At 46.8% G+C, this 22,084-nt stretch overlaps 1 protein-coding gene across 1 annotated transcript; it reads right to left on the bottom strand.

Moving 5' to 3' along the window:
- Window positions 1-203: 203 nt before the first annotated feature.
- Window positions 204-21,709, bottom strand: ftcd (formimidoyltransferase cyclodeaminase). Its single transcript, XM_056301336.1, has 14 exons — window positions 21,357-21,709; window positions 20,626-20,809; window positions 16,895-17,023; window positions 15,504-15,592; window positions 14,190-14,369; window positions 13,741-13,878; window positions 12,128-12,259; window positions 11,703-11,764; window positions 10,067-10,196; window positions 9,391-9,552; window positions 4,935-4,978; window positions 2,013-2,151; window positions 1,433-1,528; window positions 204-531 (listed from the first exon to the last, which is right to left on the bottom strand). Exons 1-14 carry the CDS (start codon window positions 21,408-21,410, stop codon window positions 448-450), a joined length of 1,623 nt encoding a protein of 540 aa, XP_056157311.1. The 5' UTR covers window positions 21,411-21,709; the 3' UTR covers window positions 204-447.
- Window positions 21,710-22,084: the final 375 nt, after the last annotated feature.

Below are 22,084 nucleotides of genomic sequence, written 5' to 3'. Positions count from 1 at the left end.
ATTTGCGCTCTGGGTTTACTGCACCTCACACTCCTACCTCAGAGGTCGGAGGTCATTCTGTCCTGACTTCAGGAGCAAGAATGTAGATCCTCTCCAGACACTGCCCTTTAGCTACTTATCATAACCCTCGTTATTGACATTATGGGATTATTGTTGTTGATGTGTGTTAATGTTGGGTGCACTGACATACTAGTTTCTTTACCTTTTTAAAAAAAAAATTTTATTTTAGCCCAACGTGTGGACAGTTTTGACAGACAGCAGGGTGGAAACACCTGTATGGTCAAGTTTGCTGTAATCTGGACGCATCACTGACACACTCAGAATAACAACATGGCAACACAAATGCAATGAGAGGTTTCAACCGTTGCAACCGACCGGGGTTATTTAGTTGGTGTCTTAGTTTCCATTAACGGGTCGGCAGTGGGCGGACAGGTCCGGTCCAGGGCCTCAGCCTCTCTGGTCTGCAGCATCCAGAACCACAGCACAGCTCTGCTGGGCCTCCTGCAGCAAAGCCAGCGCCCTTTTCTGGGTCTAAAACCACAACCGCAGACAACACAACACAACACGACACACAGAACCGTGTTTATTAGTCCAGCTTATGGGTCGGGTTTGGTTTATGTTGACTGCTGTCGTGTCCTGGATGTGAGAACGACAGCGTCAGGCTTACTCGCTTAGCCATCAAGTAGCAGCTAGCTTGGTGTTTTGAACGAGTGATTATCTCTCGTCTGTGTGATGAAACGTTTCGCTTAATCAATGTTGTGTCCAGATGAACTGATTCAACTTCCTGTGATTTTTTTCCTTTCCTGGATTATTGAGCATGCCGGAAGAGTTATTGATTAGTTATTGGTTTAGCATTATGATGTGTTTGGTGTTATGTGCTGCGGTGCTGAATGTGTTAATCTAAATCCTCCACTGTGGCAACACAGGTGACGTTTAGGGGAGGGGAGGAAACAACGAGAGACACGGAGACAGTCGCTCAACAAAGGGGCATGAGGTGGATTTGAACCCACAGCTTCACATGCAGCTGCTAAAACTCAGGTTAAGCCATGCGTCCTGCTTGGAGGGGGGGGGGGGACGCCGACACAACAGCACCGGTTTGATTCGGTTTCATTTTGGATAGAAACGCCATTGTGATGAGCAGTAGGACCAGGAGACCTCTGGTCCTACTGCTCATCACAATGGAGGACATTTATCCAAAGGAGTTGAATCAAGTGCAACTGGACTTGGTATTTATCCGTGAAGACGTTTCGCCTCTCATCCCAGAGGCTTCCTCACTTCGTGCCTTTCTGACTAGACCAAGCTAGCCTCTTGGATGAGAGGCGAAACGTCTTCACGGATATTTACCAAGTCCAGTTGCGCGTCTTAAGGGCGGTAGCTATAAAGCACACGGGTTCTGACTTGGCCCACTCATCCGCAGGACTGTTCTGCTTACGGTGGTTTTGAAGGCGGAGTCGGAGACGTCTTTGAGGTTTATGACGACGTTGTAGTATGCACCATAAACCGCCGTCTCCAAGGCCTTGGCTGCCACCTGAAGATGACACCACAGAGCAAGAACCCAGGATTAGAAGGACCACCCTCAGCTTCCTCCGAGGTCAGAGGTGTCTGGTTTTTTCCCCTCGTAGCAAACGTAAAAATAGTGAATCATTTCATGAAAAGGATAAAAAAAAGACCACGTGTCAAAATGAAAGATGACTAGAATGAGTGCAGGTTAAACCGCCAGGCCGAGACCACTCACGGAAAAATGAATCAACCCAAGCTTATAAGAGAGACGGACACCATGAAAGGGATTAAACATACAAAGGTTTGCAAACAACATCGGACCGATCCCGCTGCTCATCCGGAGCACACATAACCGATCTGTGACTGATTAAGGCGTTAACTCATTTTTTCACATATTTCTCAGTCAGTCCAGCAATCTATCAAGTCAAAAACTCATTCACGTGTCCATCTATCCATTCGTCCACCGACCTCTGCTCTTATCCGCCCCCCTGCATCCATCTGACAGCTCCTACCTGTGCATCAGACTTGCAGGCGACGTTTCCATAGAGAGCGATTTCTTTCAGAAAAGGCCACAGAACGTTGACCCTCTCAGCCAGAGACAGAGGGACGGCCACAGCTTTCTTCAGTCCCTCCTGCATGGCCGTGTTCCTCCTTAGTCAAGACAGACACACGCACATGTCAGAGAACGATGACACAACTTACTCTCCCGCGTCGTCTCCGTGGACGCCGCTGGACACAGCTCCTCTCAGAGGAAGTCACAGCGGCCAATCATCTCACTGCTCTGTGTGGAAACTGCCGCTACGTCTCCAATGTCACTTTTTCAACAAATGCATTCGATTTCAAAACAAATTTAAAAATAAAAAATCTCCTGATCATTTCTATTTCCGCTTCCGCTGTGGGAAGACGGCGGCGCGAATTCACATTTGCGGCGGCCTCACCCAGCACTGTCCATGCAGCGTCTTTGTCCGTGTCAGTGTCTAAGTTTGTCTTCGTTTGATGGCTGGGAGAGCTTGGCCTGGTGTGTCCTGTAGAGGCGGGGCAGGCTAAGCTAACTGTTAGCCCATGCAGACCGGCAGTTCCGATAACACTGAAGGCGGTCTGGCGGCGGCCTCGCCTAGCCTTGACTGTGTTTTAGTGAGGTCGTGTGGCATGCGGGGAGGTGTGTCGAAGGTGTCTGGCTTTGAGAGCTGGCGCTGGATCGGCTGGGAGAGCTTGGCCCGGTGCGTCCTGTGGGCCCAGGGACCACGGCCCTGCCCGGAGCTGCGCCCGAGGAAGTAAAACCGAGAACGGTCTGACAGGACGTAGAGGCGGGGCAGGCTAAGCTAACTGTTAGCCCATGCAGACCGGCAGTTCCGATAACACTGAAGGCGGTCTGGCGGCGGCCTCGCCTAGCCTTGATTGTGTTTTAGTGAGGTCGTGTGGCGTGCGGGAAGGTGTGTCGAAGGTGTCCGGCTTTGAGAGCTGGCGCTGGATCGGCTGGGAGAGCTTGGCCCGGTGCGTCCTGTGGGCCCAGGGACCACGGCCCTGCCCGGAGCTGCGCCCGAGGAAGTAAAACCAAGGGCGGTGTGACAGGACGTAGAGGCGGGGCAGGCTAAGCTAACTGCTAGCCCATCCAGACCGGCAGTTCCGATAACACTGAAGGCGGTCTGGCAGCGGCCTCGCCTAGCCTTGACTGTGTTTTAGTGTGGTCGTGTGGCGTGACAGGACGTAGAGGCGGGGCAGGCCAAGCTAACTGCTAGCCCATGCAGACCGGCAGTTCCGATAACACTGAAGGCAGTCTGGCGGCGGCCTCGCCTAGCCTTGACTGTGTTTTAGTGTGGTCGTGTGGCGAGGTGTGTCGAAGGTGTCTGGCTGGGAGAGCTTGGTCTGCCGCGTCCTGTGGGCCCAGGGACCACGGCCCCGCCCGGAGCTGTGCCCGAGGAAGTGAAACCGAGGGCGGTCTGACAGGATGTGGAAGCGGGGCAGGCTAAGCTAACTGCTAGCCCATGCAGACCGGCAGTTGGGACAGTCCTCCTGGCTGGTGTCCGTTCTCCCGCAGAGTGATTTTGTTTTTGTTCAGTATAGATAGATGTGTTCTTGTAGTTTCTGGATATGTGTTTTTGTCGGTGTTGCACTGCTGCGGGGTGGGGGAAACGATGTTTCGTTTCCTTTCGTGTGTGTAAGTGCATGAAATGAAACGACAAATAAAGTGTTCCTGATTCCTAAACCAGCTCAGCCAGCCAGTAAGGACCTCCATAGATCCCAACTGGCCTGCCAACTGTTCCTCAACACACAGCACTGTGTCCTCAGGCATCCTTAACTGGCCTTTAAATGTTCTGAATGAGCATTTTTATTGTTTTACGGATATATAATATTTCATGTGGGGTGGCAGGTCCAGTGCATGTATGGCAAAGGCAAATTTCCACTTTTGGTTGCAAATGTAGGCAGTTAAGTTTTGAAATGGAATAAAAAAAAAGTCTTCCAGTCTTCTTTGCCTCTGCTGCAGACATGCTGACGGCGTCCCGTGTTTGCAGTGCAGGTCGTATCAGGACAACAGCAAAAACCTCTCGGAGCCTCTCGTCTGTCTGTGTTGTTTAAAACGGATAAAAAGGAAATCAGGTTTAACTGGTCACGCTGCTGATACTTATCGTTTACCAGACTGAACTGACGCCTCCTGTTTCAAACACACACGTCACTGCCACCGTTTAATAGCAGGTTTAGTACGCGAGTGGTGCTGCCCGTCAGACGGACCGCTGGGTTCCAAACAGTGCAGGCTGATGTCCTCCACGCTGACCACATGACTGCCGACATGAACAGAACTGGTCTTCAGTGTGAATGCCAAGTTTTTTTTTTTGTGTGACATCATATCCTGTGGATTTATAAATATCCATAGTGTCTTTTTTTTAGACCCCCCCCCCTCTTTACTCCCTAATTGTACTTGGCCAATTACCCTACTCTTCTGAGCCGTCCCGGTTGCTGCTCCACCCCCTCTGCCGATCCGGGGAGGGCTGCAGACTACCACATGCCTCCTCCCATACATGTGGAGTCGCCAGCCGCTTCTTTTCACCTGACAGTGAGGAGTTTCACCAGGAGGACTGAGCGCGTGGGAGGATCACGCTATTCCCTCCACTTACCCCTCCCCCCTGAAAAGGCGTCCTGACTGACCAGAGGAGCAGAGGAGGCGCTAGTGCAGCGACCAGGACACATAGCCACATCCAGCTTCCCACCCGCAGACACGGCCAATTGTGTCTGTAGGGACGCCCGACCAAGCCGGAGGGGATTCGAACCAGCGATCCCCGTGTTGACAGGCAACGGAATAGACCGCTACGCTACCCAAACGCCCATCCATAGTGTGTTTTAACGCTACGCCTGAGCAAACTGCTGATCCATGTTTACGAGCCTTGGGATTTAACTAGCTGTGATTACAGCAAGTGGTTTCCAAGGTAGACAATTACTTTTTGATTTCATCTGCTGTGGTCTTTGGCATTTTCAACGCAGCCTGAAAGAGAGAGAGAGAGAGAGGGAGGGAGAGGGGGAGAGAGAGAGGGAGGGAAATCAAAACAGCAGTCTGAGGTTTTAACTCGACATGCCCTGCCTTTTCTATTACAAATGATTAACACATTGTCGAAAAAATTAGGCCTACATTTTAAATAATGGTAGGAAGTAATACTTTTACACGTTCATCTTTACGAAAAATATACTTCATTATAAATGTCAGAGGACGATTTCTGGCCACATGTAAGTTCTATCTGACTGCTGTCCTCCATCATTCAGTGATATGTATAATAACACCAAGTCGAAATGTGGATACAGAACAACAGTAAAACCAATCAGCTGACTAGAAGTCTGGATAGTCTTTCAATCACTACATGACCAGTAGCAACAACCACTGCAGTATTTACTTCTCATATTATGAAGTTTACTAGTCATATTGTTACATTTACTAGTCATATTATTATTGCTACTTATCAAATTGTCATATCTACTGGTCATATATTATAGCTACTGGTCATATTATACTAGACATATTACGGCTACTTGGCTACTGGTCATATTGTCAAATCTACTGTTCATATTGAGAAATTTACGAGTCATATTATAGCTACTGGTCATATTATTATGGCTAATGGTCATATTGTTTTCCTTGCTGGTTATATTGTGAAATTTCTAGTCATTATGGCTACTGGTCACATTATTATGGCTAATGGTCATATTGTTATGCTAATGGTCAAATTACTATGGCTACTGGTCATATTATTACGGCTACTGGTCATACTGTTATGCCAGTGGTCATATTGTTGTGCAACTGGTCATATTATTACGGCTACCGGTCAAATTGTTATGCTACTGGCCATATTGTTGTGCAACTGGTCATATTGTTGTGGCCACTGGTCATATTGTTGTGGCCACTGGTCATATTATTATGGCTACTGGTCATATTGTTGTGGCCACTGGTCATATTATTACGGCCACTGGTCATATTGTTGTGCCACTGGTCATATTGTTGTGGCTACTGGTCATATTATTATGGCTACTGGTCATATTGTTGTGCAGTGCAACTGGTCATATTATTATGGCCACTGGTCATATTGTTGTGCAACTGCTCATATTGTTGTGGCCACTGGTCATATTGTTGTGCCACTGGTCATATTGTTGTGCAACTGGTCATATTATTACGGCCACTAGTCATATTGTTGTGCAACTGGTCATATTATTACGGCCACTGGTCATGTTATTACGGCCACTGGTCATATTGTTGTGCAACTGGTCATATTGTTGTGGCCACTGGTCATATTGTTGTGCCACTGGTCATATTATTACTGCCACTGGTCATATTGTTGTGCAACTGGTCATATTATTATGGCCACTGGTGATATTGTTGTGCAATTGGTCATATTATTATGGCCACTGGTCATATTGTTGTGCAATTGGTCATATTATTACGGCCACTGGTCATATTGTTGTGGCTACTGGTCATATTGTTGTGCTACTGGTCATATTATTATGGCCACTGGTGATATTGTTGTGGCTACTGGTCATATTATTACGGCCACTGGTCATATTGTTGTGGCTACTGGTCATATTGTTATGGCTACTGGTCATATTGTTGTGGCTACTGGTGATATTGTTGTGGCTACTGGTCATATTATTACGGCCACTGGTCATATTGTTGTGGCTACTGGTCATATTATTATGGCCACTGGTGATATTGTTGTGGCAACTGGTCATATTATTACGGCCACTGGTCATATTGTTGTGGCTACTGGTCATATTATTATGGCAACTGGTCATATTATTACGGCCACTGGTCATATTGTTGTGCCACTGGTCATATTGTTTTGCAACTGGTCATATTATTATGGCCACTGGTGATATTGTTGTGCAATTGGTCATATTATTATGGCCACTGGTCATATTGTTGTGCAATTGGTCATATTATTACGGCCACTGGTCATATTGTTGTGGCTACTGGTCATATTGTTGTGCTACTGGTCATATTATTATGGCCACTGGTGATATTGTTGTGGCTACTGGTCATATTATTACGGCCACTGGTCATATTGTTGTGGCTACTGGTCATATTGTTATGGCTACTGGTCATATTGTTGTGGCTACTGGTGATATTGTTGTGGCTACTGGTCATATTATTACGGCCACTGGTCATATTGTTGTGGCTACTGGTCATATTATTATGGCCACTGGTGATATTGTTGTGGCAACTGGTCATATTATTACGGCCACTGGTCATATTGTTGTGGCTACTGGTCATATTATTATGGCAACTGGTCATATTATTACGGCCACTGGTCATATTGTTGTGCCACTGGTCATATTGTTTTGCAACTGGTCATATTATTATGGCCACTGGTCATATTGTTGTGGCTACTAGTCATATTGTTGTGCAACTGGTCATATTATTATGGCCACTGGTCATATTGTTGTGCAACTGGTCATATTATTACGGCTACTGGTCATATTGTTGTGCAACTGGTCATATTGTTGTGCCACTGGTCATATTGTTGTGGCTCCTGGTCATATTATTACGGCCACTGGTCATATTGTTGTGCAACTGGTCATATTATTACGGCCACTGGTCATATTGTTGTGCAACTGGTCATATTATTGTGCCACTGGTCATATTGTTATGGCTACTGGTCATATTGTTGTGCCACTGGTCATATTGTTGTGCCACTGGTGATATTTTTGTGCCACTGGTCATATTGTTACGGCTACTGGTCATATTGTTGTGCAACTGGTCATATTATTATGGCCACTGGTCATATTGTTGTGGCTACTGGTCATATTGTTATGGCTACTGGTCATATTATTATGGCCACTGGTCATATTATTACGGCCACTGGTCATATTATTATGGCCACTGGTCATATTGTTGTGGCTACTGGTCATATTGTTGTGCAACTGGTCATATTATTATGGCCACTGGTCATATTGTTGTGCAACTGGTCATATTATTGTGGCCACTGGTCATATTGTTGTGCGACTGCTCATATTGTTGTGGCCACTGGTCATATTGTTGTGGCTACTGGTCATATTGTTGTGCACCTGGTCATATTGTTGTGCCACTGGTCATATTGTTTTGGCTACTGGTCATATTGTTGTGCAACTGGTCATATTATTACGGCTACTGGTCATATTGTTGTGCAACTGGTCATATTATTACGGCCACTGGTCATATTGTTGTGGCTACTAGTCATATTGTTGTGCAGCTGGTCATATTATTATGGCCACTGGTCATATTGTTGTGGCTACTGGTCATATTGTTATGGCTACTGGTCATATTATTACGGCCACTGGTCATATTGTTGTGCCACTGGTCATATTATTATGGCCACTGGTCATATTGTTGTGGCTACTGGTCATATTGTTGTGCAACTGGTCATATTATTATGGCCACTGGTCATATTGTTGTGCAACTGGTCATATTATTGTGGCCACTGGTCATATTGTTGTGGCTACTAGTCATATTGTTGTGCAACTGGTCATATTATTATGGCCACTGGTCATATTGTTGTGCCACTGGTCATATTGTTGTGGCTACTGGTCATATTGTTTTGGCCACTGGTCATATTGTTGTGGCTACTGGTCATATTGTTGTGCAACTGGTCATATTATTACGGCCACTGGTCATATTGTTGTGGCAACTGGTCATGTTATTATGGCCAATGGTCATATTGTTGTGGCCACTGGTCATATTATTACGGCCAATGGTCATATTGTTGTGGCTACTGGTCATATTATTACGGACACTGGGCATATTGTTGTGGCTACTGGTCATATTGTTGTGCCACTGGTCATATTATTACGGCCACTGGTCATATTGTTGTGGCTACTGGTCATATTGTGACATCTATTTGTCATATTGTGATATTTACTGGTCATATTAAGACATTTGGTAACACTTTAGTATGGGGAACATATTGTAAGTAAAAAAAGACTTAATTTACAGCAATTTAACACTATTAACACTTGTAGTTTTATTATGTAAGAACAGACCATATTCATTACGTGTTAGTAAGGGAGAATAACTGTTCTTGTGGTACTACCACCTTATAAAGTCCATACTAAGCAAAGCATATTGAGATGGTACTACTAATAAGCAATAATTCTGAGGTTATAGAGGGAAAACTCATAGTTAATGGCTTACTGGTTGTATAATAAGGCCATGCAGAATAAGGCATTAATGAGTACGTAATATTGACCAATTAAGAGCCAATATGTTGCTAATTCGCATGCTAATAAGCACCTAATTAATGGTGACTACGTTCCCCATACTAAAGCGTTACCAGACATTTACTTGCAACTGAAGACAACTTCCCGTCCTATAACGTTCTTTGGTGAATGAAGAGATGGTGATTTTGAATTGACAAGGCCCTGCGGCCCCCTCCTCACCATGTAGCTGTTGAAGGCCGTGGAGTCTTTGTCCACCATGGTCAGCAGGTCACCCATGGCCTGGTGGAACGGGGGAATCAGCCTCCTCATCACAGCATCCAGCTTCTCAAACTGTTTCTTCCCATAAGTCATCTGACCAACCATGGCACCCAGAGCCGCTCCCTAAGACAAAACAATGGCAACTTTCTAAGATCCTTCTGTGGGACGAGTGGTAACACCAGTCAAACCACCAGAATGGCAGAAAATCCAATATGGCTGCACTAATGATAGTGGAAGGAAGTGCATCATGAAAAATCAACCAGAGAGGAAGTAATGAGGGGAATCGGTTATTGGTGTGGAATGTAAACATTTATCAGTAAGTCTCTCCATGGCACATTGTTAGACAACACGGCTGATCTAGAGAGAGGAACAGAGACAGTGTGGGGGGGGCAGGAAGAGAAAGAAAGGTAGAGAGAGCGAGAAAGGTGTTATTTACAAGGTGATGAGTGGTAGAGAGAGAGGGAGGGAAAGAGGTAGAGCAATGCTGAGATAAAGCGACAGAAATAGAGCTAAGGCGAGAAAGACCGCGACAGAGAGAGGTGGAGAAGAGAGGTGGAGAAGAGTGGTAGAGCGATAGATGGAGAGAATTAGAGGTAGAGAGCGAATAAAGAGAGATTAGAGAGCGTTGTTGTGATACCAGAGCAGCCACAGCTGCAGACACAGAGCCCCCCCCTGGGGCCGCCGTCCTCGCCCCGACACTGCGGACAAACTCCCGTAGAGGCAGCGACACCAGACCCCCGTCCTCCTCCGCCCTCTGTACCATGTACCTGTAGGAAAACAAACACCAACAACATGTCAACAAACAACAAACAGCACATAAACAACATGCAAAACACCAACAACAAACACACGCCATGAGAAATTTCTAATCAAGTAATAATTAATCTGTCAGTTACCGAGTAATTACTATTAATCTATGATTAATCTGAACAGGTAACACTCTCATATCCAGCCCTGATACTCAGCCTGGGGCTGGAATGTGAAAATGAACATATACTTCCTCCAGCGGAAAGTCATAACTTCCCTTGTTTATTATAGTTTCAAGTGTCATTTAGCTCAGACGAAGGAAGGGATCAGACTCGTTCTTTGGTTTGAGACGGGAAGAAATTCCTCAAGACAGGGAACCACATGTGGATCTCTCAAACTTTTAACTTGTTTGAAGGAAAAGCAAAACTCAAGAGGAACTGAGGGGGTTATCTAATCCATGTGTTTTTGGCAGGGTCACGACAGACTGTAGACGGTGTACCAGCCAGCTGGCCGGTGTTGTTTGTCCTTCATCCTCAGACACGCTTCACTTCATACCTACAGTCACCTTGGAGTACTGATTAGTAATCATATCACAGCCAACACAGGACATGTGATAGTGTATCACATGTATGCATGCATGCATACATACATGCATGCATGTAACCATGCAGTGGTCCAGTCGAATGCCAATAAGTGTTTTTAAAGCCACAAAAAATGAACTTATAATAGCTGCATACAAAAACCAAAGGTAAATCAACTCTAAACCACATACCAAATTCCAGAAGGTTCAATAACATGAATTTCATAAAGCACATTGTTGTGCGGTTGATTTACTGCTATGTACCCTGACATGTGTCTGCTAGAGCTTTGAGAGGACGCACCTTCCCAGTATTTATTTGTGGTGCTGAACTTAAGTCATATAGCGCCAATGTTGAATACCCAAAGGTAAAAAGGTAACACACACACACGCACACACAGATCTTCAGGGCAAAGTTGACTTATCTAAAGTTCACTCAATTTCATGGCCAGGGGCTTCCGGGTCGCATGACGGTCTCTTCCGTTGCCTACCAACATGGGGATCACCAGTTCAAATCCCCGTGTTACCTCCAGCTTGGTCGGGCGTCCCTACAGACACAAGTGGCCGTGTTTGCGGGTGGGAAACCGGATGTGGTTATGTGTCCTGGTCGCCGCACTAGCGCCTCCTCTGGTCGGTCGGGGCGCCTGTTTGGGGGGGGAGGGGGAACTGGGGGGAATAGCGTGATCCTCCCATGTGCTACGTCCCCCTGGTGAAACTCCTCACTGTCAGGTGAAAAGAAGCGGCCGGCGATTCCACATGTATGGGAGGAGGCATGTGGTAGTCTGCAGCCCTCCCCGGATTGGCAGAGGGGGTGGAGCAGCGACCGGGGCGGCTCGGAAGAGTGGGGCAATTGGCCAAGTACAGTTGGGGAGAAAAATGTCATGGCCAGAATAAATTGGTGAAATTGAGATAAGTCAACTCTGATAATGTGTTCTCTGTGGGAACTCACTCTATGATCCTCTCCTTTGGGTTAAAGGATCCCAGTGAGTCAAGACCAAGTTTACTGATGACCTGACGGGGGGGAGGGGGGAGAACGAGAGACAGATGAACTCGTCAATGGATTTATTATTGATCACTCAAAGGAATGAGGGGTGAAACAAACTTCTTCAAAAAAAGAAACATGACTGATGTACTGCACTACTTTGGATATTACAGAAACAACCATAAAATATCCTGCAGCACAGATTTCACACATACGCAACCAGATATTAAACAAGCCAAAGCAACCTCACTGCTGCCCCACCTGCTCCAAGGATGAATAACATTCACAGATGACATGGTTTCTGCTAATCTGATTAGTATTTTTTAATCCTGGACAATTTTAATGAAGAGACTAAAGTGAAACTACACCGATAAAGCCCATCGTCTCCTCACCAGCCGGACTTTGTGCTCCTCCTCCATGATGAAGAGTCCGTCTCTCTGTGTGTAGAAGTCGGCAGAGTCCAGCACCGCTTTCAGAGGGATCAGACCCACAATCTGGGAGCCCACCACCGGCAGGTTCAAGTCCTGTGGAGACCAGGAAATAAATCCGTAGTGATAAAGTGCGCTATGCTCCAGGTAGGTATTCTGTGGCCTAACAACACAGGGATCGCTGGTTCGAATCCGTTTTACTTTCGGCTTGGTCAGGCGTCCCTACAGGCAAAATTAGCCATGTCTGCGGGAGGGAAACTGGATGTGGGTATGTGTTCTGGTCACTGCACTAGCATCTCCTCTGGTCAGTCAGGGTGCCTGCTCAGGGAGGAGGGGGAACTGGGGGGGAATATTGTGGTCCCCCCACATGCTACGTTCCCCTGGTGAAACCCCTCACTGTCAGGTGAAAAGCAGCAGCTGGCGACTCCACATGTACCGGAGGAGGCATGTGGTAGTCTACAGCCCTCCCCGGATCAGCAGAGGGGGTGGAGCAGCGACTGGGACGGCTCGGAAATGTTGGGTAATTAGCCGGATACAATCTGATTCAGATTCAGACGTTATTTATCCCAGAAGGGCAATTCAGTTCCACAATCTACCCAGACCATACACAAACTCACAGACAAGCGGCAACCAGCAGTATGCCACAGACAACAGACACATCTGTACATGGGCAAGAGATCAACACTGGCGCCCTCGTGTGGCCATGCATGCAGACTCACACGAGGACCAGGCAAAGGATAAAAAGTCACACCAGTTAAAGAATAGAATAAATAAATGAAGCATCCCAAGATGCATTGCACATTACAGTCCAATACAACATTCAGTGAATGTACAGGCCCACAAGCCATGTGAACAACAGACGAGGTATAAACCAGGATAGCTGGTTTATACCTTGTCTGTTTTTCACAACGGGGGGGAAAAAGGGCGGGGGGGGGAGTGCTATGCTGATGTGGAGTATCACATGTCGAGGTATCATAATGTCGATCCCTATTGGGGAATTCACAAATCATAACCTTTATAACTTCCTGTCTGCTCCATCAAGCACCATCAGTCCCCGCCCGCCACTATTTTCATCAGTGAGACATTAGAAGGAGAGCAGAATTATTGTTTAGAAGCAGTGAGTGGACAATGTTGGTGCAAGTGAAAGGGGCCAAAAATCTACCTCTAAGAGTGATATTAGTCAAAAATTTCACCCTCTGGAAAAATGACAGGAGAGAAAACAGTTCATACAGTGACAGTCTATAGAAAAGTGGTTCATTACTACTGTGAATGTTCCCCCGTAAAAGAAACTGGTGCTTCTAGAGGCATGCTAACATGATAGCCTCACAATGCTAACAGTATATGCAGCATCTGCATAATTAGCCAGTACAGGTCTCAGGTATGCCGCAATTAAAACCGCTTACTCAGGACAACATGCCATGATTTGTAAATATTTCCATCAGTTTCTGACCAGTCCAGTATCCTCAAGTGTGAATATAGACCTACGAATTCCTGAATTACTTGAATTTTTGCTTACCTACAGTTAAATATTCTACTTTAAATTCCTCCAACAGATACATGCGTCTGTGACCCCTGACCTGAGCGTCACGGCAGATCTCCTCGTAAACGGTGTGAAGGGGGGTGAGCTCAAAGTCCAGGATGTTGGTGGAGACCTGGGCGATGTTCTCCTCCTCCAGGTACCAACCCATCCCCTGCACCTTCTTCAGCAGACCAGGCTGACAGACAGACGGACAATGTTCAAGGTTGACCTTACACACTGAAACTTGGAGATGTGTGTATTTATTAACTTGTGTACTGTAAGCAAAGTCTTAGGTGAGCACTTAATCTGTACTTCAGGTCAGTGGTCCACAGCAGACAAATGTGGTCGTGCTGGGAAGCTCCCAGGCATCAATGAGACACGGGGCAGAATTCACTCTTGTTATTTCTTAATCTTTTAACATAATACTTTGTATACTTCAACTAATACTACTGTGTACTACTACACGTACTAATATGTGCAGTACAGTTTGGGGACAGTAGTGTGTACCTGGTCTTTCCCTCGGCCCTGTTCCCTGATGTCCAGGGCGATGCGGTGCGCCTGTTCCTTGGTACTGATCAGATTCACGTTGTAGGCGATGAGAAACTTGCGTGCTCCGGTTACCGTGGCGCCCCAGGAAGAGACGAATGTGGGCGGGCCGAAGTCCGGGATCCATTCCTCATGCTTTAACTAGGAGAGACAGAAAGTACTTATCCAGTTCTGGTTGTCCCGACAGTTATCTGATCACCCAGCTTTAAATCGGCGCTGGAGCATCATCAGGAATCAGGAACCCTTCATTTCATTTTCTGTACCGGCGAAATGAAATGAAATGAAACATAATTTCCCCCAGCCCACAGCACTGCGACACAAAGACAAACACATACATCCAAGAACAACTAGAACACATATGTATAACCAAACTAACACACACATCCAAACAACAAACGAATGCCAGCCAGGATGACTGTCAGAACTGCTGGTCTGCATGGGCTAGCAGTTAGCTTAGCCTGCCCTGTTTCCGCATCCTGTCAGATCGTCCTGAGTGTTTCCTCTTCGGGCACAGCTCCAGGCAGGGCCATGGTCCTTGGGCCCACCTGACGCAGCAGACCAGGCTTCTCCAGCCGATCCAACGCCAGCTCTCCCAGCCAGACACCTTCGACACACCTCCCCGCACTCCACACGACGACACTAAAAACACAATCAACGCCAGGCGAGGTTGCCGCCAGACCGCCCTCATTGTTATCCAAACTGCTGGTCTGCATGGGCTAGCAGTTAGCTTAGCCTGCCCCGCTTCCGCGTCCTGTCAGACCGCCCTCGGTGCTTCCTCTTCGTGCGCAGGTCCGGGCAGGGCCGTGGTCCCTTGGCCCACAGGACGCAGCCGATCCAGCGCCAGCTTTCCCAGCCAACAAACGAAGACAAAAACTTAGACGCAGACGTGGACAAAGACACTGCATGGACGGTACTGGGTGAGACAAAGACACTGCATGGACGGTACTGGGTGAGGCCGCTGCAAACGTGAATTCGCACCGCCATAAATTATAGAGCATAAGCATTTTATGGTCTTATATTACTACATGTAATGGGGTGTTTTGTATGTAGTTATGTTTGACCACTGGGTGGATTACTGGGACATAGGTGTGCTGAGGTGAGCTGAAGGAGACAGTGATGGACCGAGACTTTCGGGGACCCTTGCTAGAGACATTTCTTGGGGGCTTCTTCTTCTTTATCTATATGGCTACTTCTTTTAGAAAAAAGAGAAAGTCACACAAGTTTATGTGTGCATCTTTCTGAGCGTGAAAGTGTGTGTGTGTGTGTACATCTTACTTTCTCAGGTAAAGCCTCGTACTCCCCGGCACGCACAGACGGGAGGTTTCTCCTGCTTTCTCTCTGCGCTGCTTCTCCATACAGATACACTATGGAAGTTCATGAGGACTCCATGTTATTTGTAGAATAACACGTCATCATGAGTACAAGATACTTACTACAGACTTCTGTCTCCATGGAAACAGTGATCAGGTTGAGTCCAGGTGAAATGTCTGACCCCCTGATTGATTTTCCTGTCAATCAGGAAAAGGTGAAGATGGGGGGCAGGAGACAGTTTAAGGAAGGGAGGTTTAACCCCAAGACCACTTAGACAGGGAATGTCAGAAAAGGACAGGAGCTCAGAGTCGGTAAGATTTCCCAACAGATTTTTTTCTTATTTCAGTGTTTTTAATTCTATATTTTATTCAAAACGGAATAATAACTAACCAAGTCATGCTGGTGTTTATACAGATGTAGGCAGGCATGCTTCCCTGTTTTGTTAATCTTAAATAACTTAAAATGGCTTTCAAAAGTACAAGTCAGGAGATGCGGTCTCAAAAAATGAAGGCACCCTGTTTTTGACTTTGGAAAACGGTGCTCCTGTAGAATGAAGATGTCATTCTACAACCGCTACATAATTTAAAACCAGTAGGGCTGAATTATGAAGCCGTATGATTTATGATCATTTAAACCCATGGTTGTAAAAACCATGAACAAACATGGTCATGTTTTTAAATCATTTAGTCGTTGTAGAATAAAGGCTTTTTACTTTCATTTTGGAAGCAGAGTGCCTTGACCTTTTGGCTTGATAAACGTGACTACCTGACCCCATCCAGGGACACCTGTTTTCCTGTTTGTTGAGCCAAGACACGCTTCCCTCGTTTCCTTCATGGCTTTTAAAATCTTTCAAAAATGAAAGCTGGATACTGGGCTGGCCCTGTGGTGAGACGGGACCGAGGTTCAAGCACCCTTGGGCTAAAATCCATCCTCCTGAAGAGGCTTTGACCCGAACCCTTAATCTCTACCAGCTTTAGGGGTGCTGTTCTTGAGGTGACCTTTGAACATACTACTGCAGGCTGGAGCCGCTTCAAAGGGGAGGGGCCTAGCTCCAAAGGGGAGGGGCGTATTTCCACAGGAAATAGCTAACATCACATGATTGCTCCAAAGCTCTCTTCCTTTCTTACAAATGGACCAATGGGGCAGTTTTTGCATTTGTCACTCTGACTTTGCACTAAGCTCCGCCCCTTTGGCGCTAGGTCCACCGCATTTGGAGCAAGGCCCCTCCCCCATTTTGAGCTGCTCCAGGCTGCAGTTATACCCTTCTCCTGAGGCAGGGTCATGGAGAAGAGAACATCTCTTCTCAGAATAAAACAGTATGAAGTGTTTCGGCAGATGAAGAAGAAGAGGCTGACCTGGCACGTGCAACATGTCTGCCAGCCGCTGGCCGAAGGTCTGGGCACAGCCAACACAGTCAGCCATGGAGACGTTCTGAACAGGGATGAAGGGACACACGTCCATGGCGCCGGTCCGAGGGTGCTCCCCTGAAAAGACAACAATGCAACGGACACATCGTGACAATAATACACATCAGATGTGTCTCCACGGTAACGCACCTTCAGAAGAGCAACCAAGCATGCGCACATCCAGAAAACATTATTAATGTGCAAGACAAAAATTGCAAAACTAGAACAAAAGGAGTATGGTCTGCACACTGAAATGCTCCCACAAGCTAATTTATTCCGAAACGTTGCCGAATAAATTAGTTTTTGGGAGAATTTCAGTGTGCAGACCATACTCCTTTTGTTCAGGGTAACATAGGACAGATACGTTTCCAAGATAATGCAGGTCAGATATGCCTCCATGGTAATACAATACAGACGCTCTTCATTGTGACCAGGTGGAATTTCTGATTAGCTACAGACCTGAATACACGTGACACACACACACACACACACACACACACACACACACACACACACACACACACACAGGCTGGAAAGCAATGTTTGATAGTTAAGTCAGTTTTATGGCCCAATATCACAAATTTGCCTCAGGGGGCTTTACAGCAACACAACATCCTGTCCTTAGACCCTCGCATCAGATAAGGAACAACTCCCTAAAAACCCTTTAACAGGGAGAAAAAACAGGAAGAAAGCTCAGGGAGAGCAACAGAGGAGGGATCTCTCTCCCAAGACGGACAACGTGCAATGGATGTTGTGTCTACAGAATAAACCACAATTTACAGAACACAACACTGAAAGAAGATAATGGAATTATAAAATATATGAAGAATATGATGAGGAGGATGCCAAGCAGTGTCCAGACGCCACCGGAGCAGCCCAGGGCCCGAGCCATGCAACCACCATCACCATGTAGACCTGACAGGAGGACAGAAAACACATGCACACAGGGGAGACTCACATCAGGCCATTCACACACACACGGGAGAAGAGACAAGAGAGGACATTAGTCACACATGGGACAGAGAGAAGGATACAACATTGAAACAGGATAACAAAATATATGGATTTATGAGACATGTAAAGAATGTGATGAGGAGGATGCCAAGCAGTGTCCAGGTGGCGACTACCGTCACCATGGAGACCTGGGAGGAGGAGAGACTACACGTGCACACAGGGGAGACTCACATCACACCATTCACATACACAGGAGAAGAGAAAGGAGAAGACATTGTTTACACAGGAGACAGAGAAGGACAAAGACATCATTCAGAGAGAGAAAAGACATGTGAGAGAAGAGCACAGTTTGAAATAGTCAATAATCTTTATGCTATAATCTCGTCGGCAGAACAGTGCTTGGTAGAGTCACTGAGACAGAAACCAACCTGCCATGCAGTACAGGTCATGAAGCACTCAACTCAAAGCCAACTAACTGTAGGCTAAAGCCAAAAGATGAGTTTTAAGTTTGGATGCAAAGGACTCAACAGACTCTGTCTGATGGCAGCAGGCAGGTTATTCCACAAGAACAGGGCCCGATAGGAAAAGGCCCTGCCACCAGCTGGCTTCTTTTTAACTTGGGGTACACACAGTAGCCCTGTATTTTGAGATTTAACACTATCTAGCCTTGTAGGTCCCAGTTTAAAAGTTTTGCTGGTATGGGGTCAAGTAGGCAAGCAGTTGGTTTAGAAGCTGACACGAGCTTAGTGAAAGTATCAAGAGAGACAAAAACTCAAAAACCGTAATAACAGAGACTATAACAGAGACTATCAGTGACTCATTGTATAGATGTGAATTTGGTAAATTTGTTTATGATCTCATCAACCTTATTGCAGAATAAGTCTAGAAACTCATGGGCCGCGAATGGTGAGCAGTTAATAGACGGCTGCTTTTTAGTAAGTTTAGATACAGTGTCAAAGAGAAATCTGGGGTTATGTTTATTAATATTGATTAAGCGAGAGAGATATGCTGCTTTTGCAGCAGATAAAGCACACTTGTATTTCAATAAACACTCATGGGGCGACCGGGTGGCATGGTGGTCTATTCTGTTGCCTACCAACACGGGGATCGGCGGTTCAAATCCCCGTGTTACCTCCGGTTTGCTTGGGCGCCCCTACAGACACAACTGGCTGTGTCTGCGGGTGGGAAGTCGGATGTAGGTATGTGTCCTGGTCGCTGCACTAGCACCTCCTCTGGCTGGTTGGGGTGCCTGTTCAGGGGGAAGGGGGAACTGGGGGGGATTAGTGTGATCCTCCCACGCGCTACATCCCCCTGGTGAAACTCCTCACTGTCAGGTGAAAAGATGTGGCTGGCGACTCCACATGTATCAGAGGAGGCATGCGGTAGTCTGCGGCCCTCCATGGATCGGGGGGAGAGAAGCGACCGGGACGGCTAGGAAGAGTGGGGTAATTGGCCAAGTACAACTGGGGAGGAAAAGGGGCTAGCTAGCTAGCTAGCTAAATAAATAAAAACAACTCATGGCAAATTAGGTAAAAAAAATCCCAGTTTTGATTTTTGCCATTTACGTTCCAGTCTCCTGCAGGCCCACTTAAGAGCACGTGTCTCGTCGTTAAACCAGGGTGTAGGCCTCCTTAGTTGTCTAGCTCTGGTAGTGAGAGGTGCAACTGAATCGAGGAGACTAGAGAGGGCCAAATTTAAGTCACTGGTGAAATTTTCTACAGAGTCATTCACTACAGTGAAAGGAGCCAAGACTTCAGGCGGCTGCTGGCCAAATGCAGCTACAGTAGAGATAAATGTGGCGAGTGGCAATTACATCTGTGCTGAAATTAACTGGACAGGCCAATAATGCTTCAGATCTGATGAGAAAATGATCTAACACAGCAGACGTGGTTGGCAAGACGCTCAGATCAGAAACAGCTGGATAGCTTTAGATAAAATCAAATCAAGGGTGTTACCACTAAAACGAGTCGACTCTTGAACAAACTGAGCGAACCCAAAAGTATCCGTTAGCGCCAGAAAGGCTTTACTAAGAGGATCAGCAGCCTCATTCAGATGAATATTGAAACCACCAAGAATTAGAATCTCATCAGAATGAGTAACAAGACCTGAGACAAATTCTCCAAATTCTTCAAGAAATAGTGAGTAACAGCCAGGAGGTCGATAGGGTATCACAATCTGGACTGAGCAGAGTCTATTCATGGCTGAGGGAGATGTAGTTAGAATAAGAGCCTCAAAAGATTTGAATTCAAGGCATCTGGGTAGCATGACGGTCTATTCCATTGCCTACCCAACACGGGGACCGCCGGTTCAAATCCCTGTGTTACCTCCGGCTTGGTCGGGCCTCCCTACAGACACAATTGGCTGTGTCTGCGGGTGGGAAGCCGGATGTGGGTATGTTTCCTGGTCGCTGCACTTTGGTCGGTTGGGGCGCCTGTTCAGGGGGGAGAGGGAACTGAGGGGAATAGCGTGATCCTCCCACACGCTACGTCCCCCTGGTGAAACTCCTCACCGTCAGGTGAAAAGAAGTGGCTGGCGACTCCACATGTATTGGAGGAGGCGTGTGGTAGTCTGCAGCCCTCCCCGGATTGGCAGAGGGGGTGGAGCAGTGACCGGGACGGCTCGGGAGAGTGGGGTAATTGGCTGGATACAATTGAGAAGAAAAGGGGGGGGGGGGGGAGTTACAACTTGGACAACCCTCACCCAAGTTTTCAGCTGCTGTCACTGACCTGAGTGTTTGGCCATGTCTATGAGGGGGAAGGCTGCTCGTGCGGCGTTCAGTGCCCCCTCCACCACGGCCTCGGGGGAACCCACGAAGGTGTAGACGGTTCTGTTGGTGGACGCGCCCGGGTCCACGTCCAGCAGACTGCAGCCCTCCGTGGAGGAGATGGCGCCTGCAATGGCATCTATCACCTAGGCAACAAGAATAGACTGGAAAGACTGCAAACTGGAATATAATGGCTTCAGAATAACGACTTTTACAGAATATCAACTCTGACACGTTCAACTGTGTCGCAAACTGTAAACACTGTTAATCTAACAAGAACGTGGCGGCGATCTAAAACGACTAAAAAGGAGCTGAGTGAATTGTCAAGTTATCAAAGTTTGAACTTTAAATAACGTAGAATGAAGTTTGTTCTTTTATTTAATTCATATCCGTTTAGTGAAGCAGTCAGACTTTCATTTTCAACATGCTGCCAAGAGAGCCGGTCTCTTAAAAACCAACGAGGCAAACATTAAACAACAACAACACAATTTAACATACAACGCAATGCAAAAGCATCAAGTCCAAATCGGATTTCTGAGCTCTTGAACACCTGGAGTGCATTTCACAAAGCCAGATCTGTGTCTGAGCAAAGCACTCGTATCTGTTTCCCCTTTCAGTGGTTAGAAAAAGTAAAGAAAATCCATTCTCTCAGTGCAACTACGCAGGCCGCACACCACCCCTTTCCCTCCTCACCTCCTTGTTCTGACCCTCTGAGAAGTTTGGCACGCATTCCACCAGTTTGGCCATGGCATCAAAAGCCCCGGTATTCGTCTCCCGAACAGAACCTGGACTAGTTCAGGGAAAGGCAAAAGTCATTTCACTGTCGGAGACTCTTAAGGGTCTCGGTCATCCCCCAAAACCACCCACTTGAAGCAGAACCCAGCTGCAACGTCGGTTCAATTATTAACCGGCTCCAAAGGCCGGCGCGGGGCTGGCTTGGCAATGATTCCCTCGTTTCCCGCTGATAACTCTCAGCAGGAGCGGTCTTCTAAACAAACAGAATCCATACGCGCCCCGCCCCCCTCACGGTCTGGTCAGTAGGAGCCTGTGGTTCTCTCCGAGACACAATCTGGTGACCTGTGACCTCACTTAATCTTGTCACTTTTGGCTGCTGGTGAGAGATAAGAAAAAAAAGATAAGGTTCGATTATTTTGGTCTCGCTCTGTCTGACACACACATGCAGGTATGTTTGCATGCAGGCATATTGAAGGGCATCCAAACGTAGGCAAACATTCATGCACGCTCATAGATTTATAGCCACACAGAACACAAAAACAACACTCGCACATGCGTGCGTGCATGCACACAAGCACACGAGTGCGCAGATGCTCAGACTCACAAAAGACAAATTCCTGGAGAAACAAACCAACAGCTGGGCGTGTCCATCAGAGATTCACCATTTGCCTTATTTTATTTTATTT

This window comes from Lampris incognitus, chromosome 21 (assembly GCF_029633865.1).
Source record: "Lampris incognitus isolate fLamInc1 chromosome 21, fLamInc1.hap2, whole genome shotgun sequence".
Taxonomy (NCBI): domain Eukaryota; kingdom Metazoa; phylum Chordata; class Actinopteri; order Lampriformes; family Lampridae; genus Lampris; species Lampris incognitus.
The sequence above is the reverse complement of the archived record's forward strand: the minus strand, read 5'-3'. Positions and strand labels throughout refer to the sequence as shown.

Coding starts and splice junctions, on each gene's coding strand:
- ftcd (XM_056301336.1), bottom strand. CDS start 21,410: ATGGCCAAACTGGTGGAATGCGTGCCAAACTTCTCAGAGGGTCAGAAC. Junction 2,152..4,934: donor ACAGCAGATGAAATCAAAAA/GTAATTGTCTAC, acceptor GTCTTGACTAAG/GAGGAACACGGCCATGCAGG. Junction 532..1,432: donor ACTCCGCCTTCAAAACCACC/GTAAGCAGAACA, acceptor TTGTGGTTTTAG/ACCCAGAAAAGGGCGCTGGC.